The following is a 15645-nucleotide window of genomic DNA, read 5'->3' as shown; positions in this document are numbered from 1 at the left end:
CTCTGTAGTGTGTTCCAGGAAATAAATATATATTAGTCGGCGGCTTCAGATTTCTTAGAAGCTTTTCAGGAAAAATAATTTCAACATTCGAATTTCACAACTAATGTCAAATTACCGGGTGGGGTTTAATAGTTAAAAAAGGAACACAAACCGATCATGTTGTTTCATTTTTACACACTTAGCAGTTGCAGCAACTGATTGGCAGAAATAAAATAGCCATAGACCTATCCAAACGTGTTATTTCGAGAGACTGTATGAATCGTGTGGTGAAGTAAATGCATCTGTTAAGGCTTAGTATCTCTATTAGAAGGTTCAACATTACAATTTACAAGCATTTATAGATGGGCGCCCGACTTAATAAACTTGATGGTTTTATCCGTGGCCTTGTGATTTTGTTTTTTGTGTATCGTTCATCTGTGTGGTTGTTTTTTGTGGGCAAAATACACATGACTTTAATTTGACATTCCTTTGTGTCTTGTGAATTGCAATTATCGAATGTAGCTATAGATAAGAAAATATGTGACAGGCGCGAATTACCGGTATTGTAACCGAACCTTGTTTATGAAAATCAAATTTTCACATGCGGTTTCAGGATTATCATCAGAATAGATATTTGAAAGCTCCCTGGTTTCTATCAACAATATCATGGCGAGAGCAAACAGAAACCTAGACAATGGATTTAACTTTTTCCCAGCTCAGCAACTTATGAAACGACTTCCGTGCATTTAATGCCGAAGATCCTGTTTATGAAGTTGTTGATTGTTCCGTGTCCATCACACAATCCTCGGAAACACTCACAGTTTCGCGGATCGTCTCTCCTGGTCACAATAGCTTGGCTAAAACTTTGTGTCACTGGATTAGTTTGTTAAAATTTATTAAATAACTCACTGCTTTGTTGTATGTTGACTCCAAGATGAAAGTTATTGTGTTTCTTCTGTTGTTGGAAACATTGAGCTGCGGTCACATGTAAGCGATGCGAATTAAGGCTTTTCCTATCCAAAGTGTGATTTGTGTGTTTAGTGTAAAACTTCAAAAGCACAGAAAAAGCCACAGAGACGTGAAAGAACGGGGAACAGAGAACATCAAATACACACAGCACAGTAAATATGTGAAGTTCTCTTCTACTGGTGTTGGAATTGGTCGCGAACAGCTCAGCAACTATGACAATGTATGTATATGGTCATTGTACGAATGGATTAAACTTTCAAGTGCTTTTTCAGACCCTATATGTTGGGGAGATCGGAATAGGGACGCCCCCTCAGTTCTTCACTGTGAAAATTACCACGTGGTCTTCATTTTTTTGGTTGCCTTCAATTAAGTGCAGAAGATCCGATGTTTTTTGTGGTAAGATCATCTGTTGTATTGATTCCGATCATCGTTTGCTATACAAACACTAAACATTTGTTTAATGCCTACACCTAATGCCTTCCGCAGCAAGACATCGCAAATACAACAGCACGGCATCTCTGACCTATACTACAGATGGATTGAAATATCAAGAGGACGCAGTTATTGGTGTAGTTGGTCAGGACGTGCTAATGGTGAGATGATGAATCGATTATTTGTACGCGATTGAAGCAAAGTTAAATTAGTTTTTTATCCGAAAGACATAACTCAATAATATTATGACAATAATTCTATAGCTTAGTGATTCCCAACCTTTTTGTGGTTATGTACCACTTGGAGGTAAAACAAATTCTTCGCGTACCACCTAGTTGAGTGTTACAAAGGACCATAGGAGATGAAGTAACAAACATTTTGGGATCACTAACGGTTTTTCCAATACGAAATTTATTCCGCAATTAACGGGATGGTGCTCGCGTACCACCTTGAATGCCTTCGCGCACCACCAGTTGGGAAACGTTGCTGCAGCTGCAGGATTATTTCCCGGCCTTTTGTTATCGCAAAATTTCCCTGTCGATTCCGATATTTGAAACATTTGACGTCAAAAATTTGAATATTTCTTTCCTTCTTGAAACGTTAAACTTATGTGCTTAAATCTATGGATCTGCGTAAACTCAAACAAATATAACCCATTGCACCTCGACAAATGAACTTATGAAATATCCTCATGCATTTTAGATCGGTGGCGTGAAGAGTTTTAACCAAACATTTGTTGAAGCAATCAGGATTTATGGTGACATGTACTCTGAAGCTCAATTTGATGGTTTGCTAGGAATTGGATATCCTGAAACTTCGGCGATCAGTAAAAATGGGCTAAATGTGTTTGGCCAAATGTATGTACAGGGAGCAGTGCCATGGAATCAATTTTCTTTGTATTTAAACAGGTCAAGTTGCATATATAAAATATGTAGTTATTGTAACATTTTGAGTGACGTTCGCTTTTAGGGATCCGTTTAAACGTGATGGCGGGGAGTTGTACTTGGGAGGTGTGGATCCCACAAGATTCACTGGAGAGTTCAACTATCATACTGTCCAAAGTGTATGTTTGTCAATTATAACTCACAAGTATGATTGTGATCCATATCACTATAATGCAGGGGGTATGGGGAATTGCAATGGACGGTATGAGGATTGGTGAAGGCAATGACGCACAATTTTGTGTCGGTGGCTGCAACGCCTATATCGATGTGGGGGCTCCATATATTTATGTATTTCCGGATGAATTCGAAATAATTCGAAATATTCTTGGTGCTGATGAACATAGAGTGATTTCCTGCTCAACGATTCCCACACTGCCGAATGTAACCATCACGCTGTCAGGAATCGTCTACATACTCACACCTGAGCAGTACATATTAAAGGTAAGTGGTATTACTTCCGTGTTAAAACAACTGGAGTGGCTAGATAATCATAATAACGTAGATAATCATAATAACGCGCACTACCTTAAGTTTCGGTTGCCGCCACTTGCCTGTATTTAGAATGGAGTTGTTGTCAGGTAACCTGCATTCATAGCCTATCCTTGTAGCAGCTTTAAGCCTTTACATTTTTTTTCAAAACTTTTGTAATTGTGCCTACATACACTGTAATATACATTACAATAGGACACGTATGTTGCTATACCATGATGTATACTTCGTAAAGGTAATTTATAATGCTCAAGTTAATTACTGATATTGCTACAAAGAACATATTTAATACGGATAGGCTCTTCGGCAATAATAATGTTGCTGATAAGTTATATACAAATATTATTGCCAGAAGATACATTTAGTATTGAATACAACGTTTTTATGGTGAGGCGATATGTTACAGGAGCCGACAGCATGTCAAATTGGTTTCGGTGAGGTAGAAAATATGTTAACCTGGGTCATCGGCCAAGTTTTCCTTGGAAATTACTACACCACTTTCGACTACGCTAATGATCGTGTGGGATTTGCTCAATTGATCCCAAATGAACGATAGACGTTTGAATGATGTCAATGAGAAAGTCCTGTATACCTTGTACTGGAGACTGTATCTTTTTTCAATGTAAATGCCGATGTTTTGTGTGAATGTTTTCATTGAAGTTTCTTCGACTCAGATTATTTGGTTGAAATAAACGTAGATTAAACGGTGACGTCACAAGTGTGCTGATAGTTTAGTTGAGATATTAGGTGAAGAAATGTTTGAAAAATTCCTCACAAAGAGTGGCAGACAACCAAGGCAATGTTTCATCAAGTATGATCACAGAAATTGATGGCTCTGACGCTATCGTTTGTTACGCTTTGTGAGTAATATTCATTCATTCATTTATTTGCACCCACGAAAACAAATTGAAACACATTATATTGGAGCAAATACTGAAGTTAAAGCTGTAAAGACATGGGCAGGGAAACGCTGAAATAACCCGAGTGTTTTCAAAGTCATTTTGGATATCTGACCGGTAAAGACAGATCCGTCGGTACCACCGAGAAAAACAATCCGATTACTTTGCTGCTTTCCCCATAAATAACATTTTCCCCATAAAATGTTTCTTGCTGAATCGAAATTAGATGTTATGTCCACAACATGGGAATGCCTTTAAATTAAGTAGTCAATGATACACGGATGTGCAAAACAACCACAAGGAGTGATTGGCTCGGAAAAGATACTTGAAATATAATGTTTCTGTCGCTTCCAACCATATTGTCATTTAATAGTCTGTTCTTCTGGTACAACAAAAACGTGACTTTATTAACCGACGTTTCGCCTGTTATCCAACAAGGCTTTCTCAGGGAAATGATACAGCACACAACCAACACCAAGAAAACGTAGCAACACGAAAAAATAACGCTAACACCGCTTGTGAAATCACGTGATGTTATAAAAAAGGCAGGAAACAACAGTTACAGCAAGTTATCATAAAGCACCGGGAAATAGACGCACTTTTCCCTGTCATTAACAGAGCGATTGTTCTTGGATGTGGAGCGCTTCTAGGAAATGGCGATGATTTTTTTAAACTGGTGGTAAGTTTACGTTTTCCAAAGTGACCTTTCTTGAACTGCATCTAATCGAACAAAATCAAACATGAAATCGAGATTATTTCAAATTATTTTTGATTCTCAACATTCAATAGTCCCTTAGTAACGCCAGAAACAATACATCCATGCAAATACTGTGACAAACACGCGAGTGCAAGTCGATACAGGGACAATGGGCTTACGGGGTGCTTACTCAGCAACTGTTGAAATTCCATCCGAGCATTCAACGTCAGATATCCGGTTCAAGAAGTTCCTGATTGTTTTAAGTTACGTGTCGGTAAAAGGTTCGAAAACACGAACAGTTATCGCAGCGTGAAATATGTGTTGTTTATCTTTGACAGTCGTAATAACTTGGTTTTAAGCAAATCATATTCAATGAGGGTTGTTTGCCATCATGGAACATTTATTTTCTATGTTAAAGTCATTTTTTATCTTATTATATTTTCTTTGGTCACATGACAACCAAAATCTGAACAACACGAATATTCGTCCAAACTATTCCTGCCACAATTTCTGTCTTTGCATTCCAGCAACGAAGACGAAAGGATGAATTGTGCTATTTTGTATTTATGGGACAAAACACAAAGATAAATGCAAACGCATACTTGGGTAGACGAATTCATCGACCAGACAACAACCTTTGATGTTCCTTTCTTGTATGAAACTGAATGCTTATCGATTTAAGTTTCGGATCTATACAAACTACAGGAAGGGGCGTGGAGTTCTTTTGCTGCCTTCAATAGTTCCTGGTTTTCTTTGCAGGCGTCAACAGCTTATATCGTTGTACAACAAACAACATCAGTTCTTTGATATCATATGTTTCCAGTCATTGCTGTGTCATTATCAAGATGATAAAAGTATTTTTTTATCTTCTTCTGTTTGGAACACTGAGCAAAGGTTACAGGTGAGTGTTGCAAATTGGCCTGACTCTGTGGAATGTTTGTTAACTATTTATTTTCCAGCAAAGCTACCTCAAGGCATTGTATATTTTTAATGTCTGACGTCCTAAGTTTATGTAATTCGTTCTATTTTCAAGTTCTGGTATATGTTTAGTATCAAGCTGCGACGTCAATGGGTAGTTGCACATTACGAAAAACAATCAGACAACACTAAATACCGCAACAACACTAAATACGCCAAGTTCCTATCTGCTGCTGGTGGAATTGGTAGCGAGCCACTCATCAACGACGAATATGTAAATAAATGATATTATTGTGGTTTTACATGCTTTTAAGCGGATTAAACAAGTGAATCTTCATTCCAGCGATATTATTATGGAGAGATATCAATAGGAACTCCCCCACAACCTTTTACAGTTGTTTTTGACACGATCATGTCAAATTTGTGGATTCCGTCGATTCACTGCAACAAACTTGACAAGTCATGCGGTAAATAAAATCATCCTGTTTAAACTTTGGGCACATTTTTTTAGAATTATTTCCGATTTTTTTTAGTTAACCATCGTAAATATGACAGTGCTGCTTCCTCCACCTATGTTAAGAATGGGACGAAAATATTTGATTATATATTGAGTGGTTACTGCAGTCAAGATGTCGTCTCGGTAAGGAGTTTTCAACTACAGTTGGAATAAATTTGTAATGCTTGGAGATCACGTGCATGGTCTCAATACACAAGTAACAATAGACAAAGTAAAATATTGGGTCCTTACCTGAACTTGCAAACATTAATTTGTGGCACTTGGATTGATTTTGCAAGAAAACTTTACAACAAAATGTAAGCTCTGCGCATTGGAAGCCGAATACCTACGTAATTCCATTCAATAAAATCGTTCGTTGACGCCGCATCACGAGCCACCCAACAAGCATTCATGCCATGGGGCCAAGTAACAATGGAGAAAAAGAGCCAATTACTCCCTTACGTTAATCATGTTCAGAATATTTTCGCATAGTTCTTAGAACATTAAAAAATAATCAGAATATGACGGCGAGCGATGCCTCGTGTTTATTATTATTTATGTGAAGCTGGCAAAAGCACAGAAAAAATGTTTGTACACCATGAAGACACAATAACGGAAAAGTCATGTTTATGTTTGGTTCATCTTTTTATCAATGATCAGTTGACAAAATTAATGAATAACTTTTGGGTTAGATTGGTGGTTTGAAGAGTTTCAATCAGACGTTCGCCGAAGTTATCAGGAATCCTGACGGTTCTTATGTGCCATATGATGGGCTTGTGGGAATGGGATATCCACAAATAGCAAAGAACGGCATCACACCGGTGTTCAACCAAATGTTCAAGCAGGGAGCAGTAGAAAAAAATCAGTTTTCGTTTTATCTAAACAGGTGAACCAGACTAAAAAATCACTTTGAACATTTATGACGGTCAAATATTTAGGAATCAATTCGAGTCAGACGGTGGGGAGTTATACTTGGGTGGTGTGAACCCTTCAAGATTCACTGGCAAGTTTAAATACCACAAAGTTGTAAAGAAGGCAAGTAGCAACTAACACTATATGTAGGCCTATGGAATAATAAAGATAACGATTATTGGTTTAGGGATATTGGCAGGTATCCATGGACGGTTTGACAGTTGACGATAGCACTGGTGTCAAATGTTGCGTTGGAGGATGCCAGGCTGTTATGGCATCTGGTGCAAATTTAATCTATGGACCAACGGTTGAAATTACGAAGCTCAACAAGGCTATTGGCTGCCATCAGAGCACTGACAAAGTGGTCAGAAATATCAATTATTAAACGCTGTTAACTGAAAATTAAACAGGAGTATTCTGTCTTGCAGTGCTTTACATCTTGTACAAATATCTCGAAAAAGCCGAATGTCACCATCACTCTATCTGGTATTAAATACAAACTTACACCGGAGCATTACTTTTTTCAGGTTCGTCGACTAACGGAGCGTTAATAGTTTATTGTTAATTGTTATTTTTGTAGAAATATATTTGATTAAGATGGTATATATCCCCTACATAAATGTGAAGGTCGCCTGACAAGTTGTGCGCATGTGCATAGCACCAGTGTATCATGGCCACAGTATACCTAGTAAAAGCGATGAGCTCGCGTAGCTCGGTCGGTAGGGCGTTGGGCCAGGTCAGCCCAGGGTCGTGAGTTCCATCCTAAACAGGAGCTTGATCTGCCAGACCTTTTTCCGACTTGTCGGAAGTATTTGATCTAGCTTATGCCAGTGAAACTAATTGTTAAGCATATGTTGGTGATAAGTTAACAAACACTTGCGCTTTGCCATAGTATGAAAGTTGGCAACGTGTCACTTTGCTTATCATATTTCAAAATCGTTTGTGAGTAAATTCGTCAATTGCTTTTTGCACTGTTTTGTCTAACACTGTAAGTGCTCTGTAGTGTGTTCCAGGAAATAAATATATATTAGTCGGCGGCTTCAGATTTCTCAGAAGCTTTTCAGGAAAAATAATTTCAACATTCGAATTTCACAACTAATGTCAAATTACCGGGTGGGGTTTAATAGTTAAAAAAGGAACACAAACCGATCGTGTTGTTTCATTTTTACACACTTAGCAGTGGCAGCAACTGATTGGCAGAAATAAAATAGCCATAAACCTATCTAAACGTATTATCTCGAGAGATTGTATGAATCGTGTGGTGAAGTAAATGCATCTGTTAAGGCTTAGTATCTCTATTAGAAGGTTCAACATTACAATTTACAAGCATTTATAGATGGGCGCCCGACTTAATAACCTTGGTGGTTTTATCCGTGGCCTTGTGATTTTGTTTTTTGTGTATCGTTCATCTGTGTGGTTGTTATTTGTGGGCAAAATACACATGACTTTAATTTGACATTCCTTTGTGTCTTGTGAATTGCAATTATCGAATGTAGCTATAGATAAGAAAATATGTGACAGGCGCGAATTACCGGTATTGTAACCGAACCTTGTTTATGAAAATCAAATTTTCACATGCGGTTTCAGGATTATCATCAGAATAGATATTTGAAAGCTCCCTGGTTTCTATCAACAATATCAAAGAAAGCAAACAGAAACCTATACAATGGATTTAACTTTTTCCTAGCTCAGCAACTTATGAAACGACTTCCGTGCATTTAATGCCGAAGATCTTGTTTATGAAGTTGTTGATTGTTCCGTGTCCATCACACAAACCTCGGAAACACTCAGAGTTTCGCGGATCGTCTCTCCTGGTCACAATAGCTTGGCTAAAACTAAAATGTTGTGTCACAGGATTAGTTTCTTATAATTTATTAAATAACTCACTGCTTTGTTGTATGTTGACACCAAGATGAAAGTTATTGTGTTTCTTCTGCTGTTGGAAACATTGAGCTGCGGTCACATGTAAGAGATGCGAATTAAGATTTTTCCAATCCAAAGTGTGCTTTGTGTGTTTAGTGTAAAACTTCAGAAGCACAGAAACAGCCACAGAGACGTGAAGGAACGGGGAACAGAGAACATCAAATACACACAGCACAGTAATATGTGAAGTTCTCTTCTACTGCTGTTGGAATTGGTCGCGAACAGCTCAGCAACTATGACAATGTATGTACATGGTCATTGTACGAATCATCTGTTGTATTGATTCCGATTATCGTTTGCTATACAAACACTAAAGATTTTTTTAATGCCTACACCTAATGCCTTCTGCAGCAAGACATCGCAAATACAATAGCTCGGCATCTCTGACCTATACTACAGATGGATTGAAATATCAAGAGGACGCAGTTATTGGTGTAGTTGGTCAGGACGTGCTAATGGTGAGATGATGAATCGATTATTTGTACGCGATTGAAGCAAAGTTAAATTAGTTTTTTTATCCGAAAGACATAACTCAATAATATTATGACAATAATTCTATAGCTTAGTGATTCCCAACCTTTTTGTGGTTGTGTACCACATGGAGGTGAAACAAATTCTTCGCGTACCACTTAGTTGAGTGTTACAAAGTAACCTAGGGGATGAAGTAACAAACATTTTGGGATCACTTACGGTTTTTCTAATTCGAAATTTATTCCGCAATTAACGGGATGGTGCTCGCGTACCACCTTGAATGCCTTCGCGCACCACCAGTGGTACGCGTACCACCAGTTGGGAAACGATGCTGCAGCTGCAGGATTATTTCCCGGCCTTTTGTTATCGCAAAATTATCTGCCGATTACGATATTTGAAACATTTGACGTTAAAATTTGAATATTTCTTTCCTTCTTGAAACGTTAAACTTATGTGCTTAAATCTATGGATCTGCGTAAACTCAAACAAATATAACCCATTGCACCTCGACAAATGAACTTATGAAATATCATCATACATTTTAGATCGGTGGCGTGAAGAGTTTTAACCAAACATTTGTTGAAGTAATCAGGATTAATGGTGACATTTACTCTGAAGCTCAATTTGATGGTTCCCTAGGAATTGGATATCCCGAAACTTCGTTTAGCAGTGAAAATGGGCTAAATGTGTTTGGCCAAATGTATATACAGGGAGCAGTGGCATGGAATCAATTTTCATTGTATTTAAACAGGTCAAGTTGCATATATACAATATGTAGTTATTGTAACATTTTGCGTGACGTTCGCTTTTAGGGATCCGTTTAAACGTGATGGCGGGGAGTTGTACTTGGGAGGTGTGGATCCCACAAGATTCACTGGAGAGTTCAATTATCATACTGTCCTTAATGTATGTTTGTCAATTATAACTTACAAGTATTATTGTGATCCATATCATTTTAATGCAGGGGGCATGGGTTATTGCAGTGGACGGTATGAGGATTGGCGAAGGCGATGAGTCACAATTTTGTGTCGGTGGCTGCAACGCCTTTATCGATGTGGGGACTCCATATATTTACGTACTTTCAGATGAATTCGAAATAATTCGAAATATTCTTGGTGCTGATGAAAATGAAGCGATTTCCTGCTCAACGATTCCCACACTGCCAAATGTAACCATCACGCTGTCAGGCATCGTCTACATACTCACACCTGAGCAGTACATATTAAAGGTAAGTGGTATTGCTTGTGTTAAACCAACTGGAGTAGATATATCGGCTGAGATTAAACCTAATAACGCGCACTACCCAAGTTTCGGTTGACGCCTCTGTTCAGAATGGAGTTGTTGTCAGCTAAGCTGCATTCATAGGCCAAACTTTCTGTTCTTTTGTCTTGTCTCACTGCACGACCAAGCCATTTACGCATTGCTTTATGATGAAAACTTGTGTTTGAAGAGGTTTTAACGTTGGTTCTTCCGTCAATAGACCTGCAGCAGCTTTAAGCCTTTTGAGGTTTTGCTTACAAGCTTTGTAATTGTGCTTGCACTGTCAAATATTTTATAATAAGGCAAGTATCATGTATACTACGTAAAGGTATTTTATAATGCTCAAATTCATTACTGATATTGCTGCAAGGAACAGTTTCAATACAAAAAGGCTCTTCGTCAGTAATAACGTTGATGGATGCCGATATGTTATATACCAATATTATTGCCAGAAGAGACATTTTGTTTGTTGCTGATGCTGCCAGGCATAGTAATTAGTAATTAAAGGCTCTTCCGGAGACATTTTGTATTGATTACAAAGTTTTTACGGTGAGGCGATATGTTACAGGAGCCGACAGCTTGTTACATTGGTTTTACCGAAGACGAAAATTTGGCAGTTTGGGTCATCGGCCAAGTTTTCCTTGGAAATTACTACACCACTTTCGACTACGCCAATGATCGTGTGGGGTTCGCTCAATTGAACCACGGTTTCCGAGAATACCCGGATCCCAAATGAACGATAGACGTTTGAATGATGTGAATGAGAAAGTCCTGCATTCCTTGCACGGAAGACTGTATATTATTTCAATGTAAATACTGTAACATACGTCACAGAAATTAGCGCTTGTATTGTGTAATGAAGTATTTGTAACATACGTCACAGAAACCAGTGCTTGAATTGCGTAATGTTTTGCGTGCAGCTTTGCACATGTACTGCATAATCCCATAATGTGACCCAAATGATTTAGCCACCGAATATTCTCGAGTAAAGTGATTCATTCAACATCCTGTTTACCACATAAAATGTTCTCCTATGCTTAGGTCACATCACACCTATGTTCTTGTATTACATTACTTCGAGCGGTTCGCGATATCACGTGACATTATTGACCAATCAGCTCTCAGTATGGAGAGCTTTAAAAAGCCCAGTTTAGACCGGTGAATTCATTCTATTTGATTCCATTCAATTCTACTTGTTTCATCGTACTACTGTTACACTGCTATTATTACTGAGACTCTACAAGCTATTCGCCGGCTTGGGATTTATTCCCACAGCCTGATAATAAACTGTTTATTTGGAATCAGCGGTTTGCTGGTGAGAACGAGGCAGAAGCAGATTTAACAATCAAAGAGACTCAATAACCGCTCAGGTCATCGAGACACTGTTAAATATCTCAGAAACACTTCGAGTTATTTACAATACCAATGTTTTGTGTGAATGTTTTTATTGAAGTTTCCTGGACTCAGATTAGTTGGTTGAAATAAACGTAGATTAAACGGTGACGTCACAAATGAACCAAAGGTGGGCAAAAAGTTAGTTACGAAAAGCCGTTGCCATGACCGGAGAGGTTGTGATGATGACGTCACAATATTATAATTTGGTCGAATATAAAATTGATGGAATTGAATCAAGAGTAATTTTTGTTTTTGCAACATCACTACATTTTCGACGTTGCCAAAGAAGTCCGAGGGTGTGATATTTTTTGCATCTCAGACTCTAAACCATAAATCATGGACTTCGATTCACAACGCTGCTCTACAACACGAAAAAAAATGTTTCCAATGTTCGAGAATTGACATTCCCTGTACTTTCAAAAGAAGGTACAAAAAAATCCAAAAAAAGAAAAATGATTGCACCATATTGAATCTTTACAAAACAGCAAAATAAAAGACATTGAAAACAAACCACATTGTATGGAGGGTGAATTGCTTTTGGCTTTAACTAAAAGCTACATGATAATGATTAACCAGGAGTTGGTCAAGTTTCTGCTGATTAAGCATTAACTTAACACCCTACCACATGCACAAGTACTACAAGAAAATCAACTCGTGCCACTGTTATGCCAAAAATTACTAATGTTGCTCGAGCAACAAAACCTGTAGTAATTTCTGATGGAAGTGATAAAATGTGGTTTTATCGTCATATGTTGGCTATGTTTGTTGCTATGGATGGTACTTTTGTCAGGTAAGTCAAACAGTCAAGGTCCTTTAATCCACACTTGTGACAAGACGAATGCTGAACCACAGGTTCGAAGGTATTGCGTAATGAACACATATTTCACGGAGTTATCATACATGAGTGTACCTAAGTGTATGCTAGAAAATACTGAAAAAATATAGTTTTCAAGCTACCCTGCTAGAAATGCAGAACTGATACATTATGTGCGGATGCAATGTTTTCAGCTTGTGTTGGCATATTTGGCAGAATCTGTATAGGAATATCCCATGTCATTGTTTCAGTCTTGATCTGCCCAGGTCCCTGCCACATTCGATCGCCCGATTGTCCTGTTTCAAGGTCCAGGCCTTTGAGTGGGCCAGTGGCAGTCACAAACTCAAAATGAAGACGCCATTTGAAGCACACTGCAAATATGGGTGGAGATCAACAAAGCAGGTGGTTGGAATTACATCAGGGATTAGAAATAATATAACTTTGTGATTCTTTTTCCAATGGGTAGAGCTCTCCTTTTACCCATAGTACTACTTCATTAACCAACATAACTTGTGTATTTATTCTTTCTTGATCATTTGTAATTTTCATCCTGTTGTTAACTGTTGAAACAAGGAGTGTTTATTACATTTTTAGTTGCCTTGGAGATGACGCAAGAGACACAAATAATTACCGCCGCGTGGGTGTGGCAGGAAGCACTGTCAAGTGGCACCTGTCACATGCCAGACATAACTGCCACGCAACACGCCGGGCATCCTTTGGCAGGTGTCACCCAGGATCAGTTTCCGCAGCTTAGTAGTAAGAGTGGGAACTATTTTTTACAAGGGTTTGGTTCAATCAGCATCTTGTGATGTGGTGACCGCGGGCCCGCCTCGAACGACCTAAGGATTGAGCGGATTTTGAATAAACCTTGCGGTCTTCCAGTAACGCGAATAGATCATTGCTGGGTCGCGTTTGAAGGTTACAGTCTTGCAGACGATTTTGATAAAAACAGTCTACTGGGTGTGGTCAAAGTTCGCTTGACGTTTCAGCTACCGCACTGTGTTTTAGGCGTTTACTTGAATATTAAAACAGGGAAGATAATTTCACATTCACCGATAGGACGAATCTCTATTTTTACACAAAATGACACCAATTCGTCGCTCAAACGAAAAAAAATAGTGGAACACCGCTGTAAAAATTTGTATTGTTTTGTAATGTTTTTGTTAACTTTTTTACCTTTCAATTATTAACAGTTGAGTGCAAGTACAAGGGTAGAAGATATACCCTCTTCAACACATTGCTCACCAATGAATGTCACAAGTGCACGTGCTACAATGACGCAGTTATATGCTGTGACGTGTAAGTGATGGAAGTGGCGTAAAATATTTTTACCTAAATAAATTCATGTTTTCTCATTGAATTCATATCAAGAAACTCTGTTGCTTATTCCAGACTGCAGTTACCAGTTGACTGGCACCAAAAATGCAAACCGAAAATCGACAAACAACGTTGCCGGGTTGACCTCGTCCGTATCGACAAGCCGACACTCCCGTGCGCCTACAAGCGGCCAAGAACAAGAGGGAAGCACAGCCACATAGGAGCGCTAAAGTTACGCCGCACGACTCTAGCGGTTATATCTGTGTAGCAGCCACCAAAACCAACCGCTGTTTAAAGGATATTGTCTTGTATATATTTATTGTACAAAATCAAGCGTTCTACCACCTGTTACGTCATAATCTGTAATGAATGAGGTCACAAGTGAATATTAAACTACACAAAACTTCGAATTGTTGAATTGGGACATTACGTTATTTGATATTATGTGTTTTTGTTTGTGTGGATGTAAATGGGAAAGTGTAGTTCACTTACCAACTCATCAAATAAGTTAAACAAGGCACGAGGAAAACGTTGGTTTATATTTTTTTACCTTTACACAAATACCAGCGCAGAGGCTGCAATGTTTGATTGAAAAAATAAACAGAACTTGTGTTTTCGATATGTGTCCATACTTTTTCAAAATTGTGTATCACAAAAAGTTGTTTCGTCTTCTGTGGCGATGATTTTGTCAAACTGGTGAAAAGTTTGCGTTTTCCAAAGTGACCTTTCTTGAACTGCATCTAATCCAGGGGCGCACAGCCTTTTCATTAATGCCGGCCGCATCGTACAGACTTAATTCACCAACGGCCGCCAGTGAGTCCAGTACTGATGATTTCGCATTTGCTTATGCCCACAACTGTCATGAAATGCTATATTTAACTATTTTTCTCACCTAAAAATACAATATTTCATTCTGTTTTATAACAAACACTGACCATTTCAGTAACCAAACATCCAGGCAAAACTTGTTGAGTTTTTTACAATACGCGGCCATCAAAACAAATGCATTATAAAACATGTGTTCGGCCGCATGAATTAGCATACACGGCCACATCAAACATGAAATCGAGATTATTTCAAATTATTTTTGATTCTCAACATTCAATAGTCCCTTCCATACACGCAAATCACCAGAAGGAAAACAGTAATGCCAGGAACAAAACCTGCCTGCAAAATACTGTGACAAACACGCGAGTGCAAGTCGATACAGAGACAATGGGCTTACGGGGTGCTTACTCAGCAACTGTTGAAATTCCATCCGAGCATTCAACGTCAGATATCCGGTTCAAGAAGTTCCTGATTGTTTTAAGTTACGTGTCGGTAAAAGGTTCGAAAACACGAACAGTTATCGCAGCGTGAAATATGTGTTGTTTATCCTTGACAGTCGTAATAACTTGGTTTTAAGCAAATCATATTCAATGAGAGATGTTTGCCATCATGGAACATATGTTTTCTATGTTAAAGTCATTAATTATCTTATTATATTTTCTTTGGTCACATGACAACCAAAATCTGAATAACACGAATATTCGTCCAAACTATTCCTGCCACAATTTCTGTCTTTGCATTCCAGCAACGAAGACGAAAGGATGAATTGTGCTATTTTGTATTTATGGGACAAAACACAAAGATAAATGCAAACCCATGCTTGGGTAGATGAACTCATCGACCAGACAACAACCTTTGATGTTCCTTTCTTGTATGAAACTGAATGCTTATCGATTTAAGTT

At 38.3% G+C, this 15645-nt stretch overlaps 3 protein-coding genes across 3 annotated transcripts; all 3 read left to right on the top strand.

Annotated features, from left to right (window-relative positions):
* Positions 1-836: 836 nt before the first annotated feature.
* LOC145898311 (cathepsin D-like) lies at positions 837-3369 on the top strand. The gene is made up of 8 exons (XM_082986741.1): positions 837-966; positions 1021-1168; positions 1221-1344; positions 1435-1541; positions 2083-2288; positions 2350-2443; positions 2502-2765; positions 3220-3369. The coding sequence occupies exons 1-8, from the start codon at positions 914-916 to the stop codon at positions 3367-3369; spliced, it is 1146 nt and encodes a 381-aa protein (XP_082842867.1). The 5' UTR covers positions 837-913.
* Positions 3370-5229: 1860 nt separating this feature from the next.
* Positions 5230-7286, top strand: LOC145898309 (cathepsin D-like). Its single transcript, XM_082986740.1, has 8 exons — positions 5230-5310; positions 5460-5601; positions 5671-5794; positions 5861-5967; positions 6516-6709; positions 6762-6858; positions 6923-7099; positions 7164-7286. The coding sequence occupies exons 1-8, from the start codon at positions 5255-5257 to the stop codon at positions 7284-7286; spliced, it is 1020 nt and encodes a 339-aa protein (XP_082842866.1). The 5' UTR covers positions 5230-5254.
* Positions 7287-8647: 1361 nt separating this feature from the next.
* Positions 8648-11540, top strand: LOC145898308 (cathepsin E-like). Its single transcript, XM_082986739.1, has 7 exons — positions 8648-8700; positions 8755-8834; positions 9010-9116; positions 9675-9880; positions 9942-10035; positions 10094-10357; positions 10958-11540. The coding sequence occupies exons 1-7, from the start codon at positions 8648-8650 to the stop codon at positions 11123-11125; spliced, it is 972 nt and encodes a 323-aa protein (XP_082842865.1). The 3' UTR covers positions 11126-11540.
* Positions 11541-15645: the final 4105 nt, after the last annotated feature.

Source organism: Ascidia mentula, chromosome 4, assembly GCF_947561715.1.
Source record: "Ascidia mentula chromosome 4, kaAscMent1.1, whole genome shotgun sequence".
In the NCBI taxonomy this organism is placed as follows: domain Eukaryota; kingdom Metazoa; phylum Chordata; class Ascidiacea; order Phlebobranchia; family Ascidiidae; genus Ascidia; species Ascidia mentula.
This window is presented reverse-complemented; position numbering and strand designations above follow the sequence as displayed.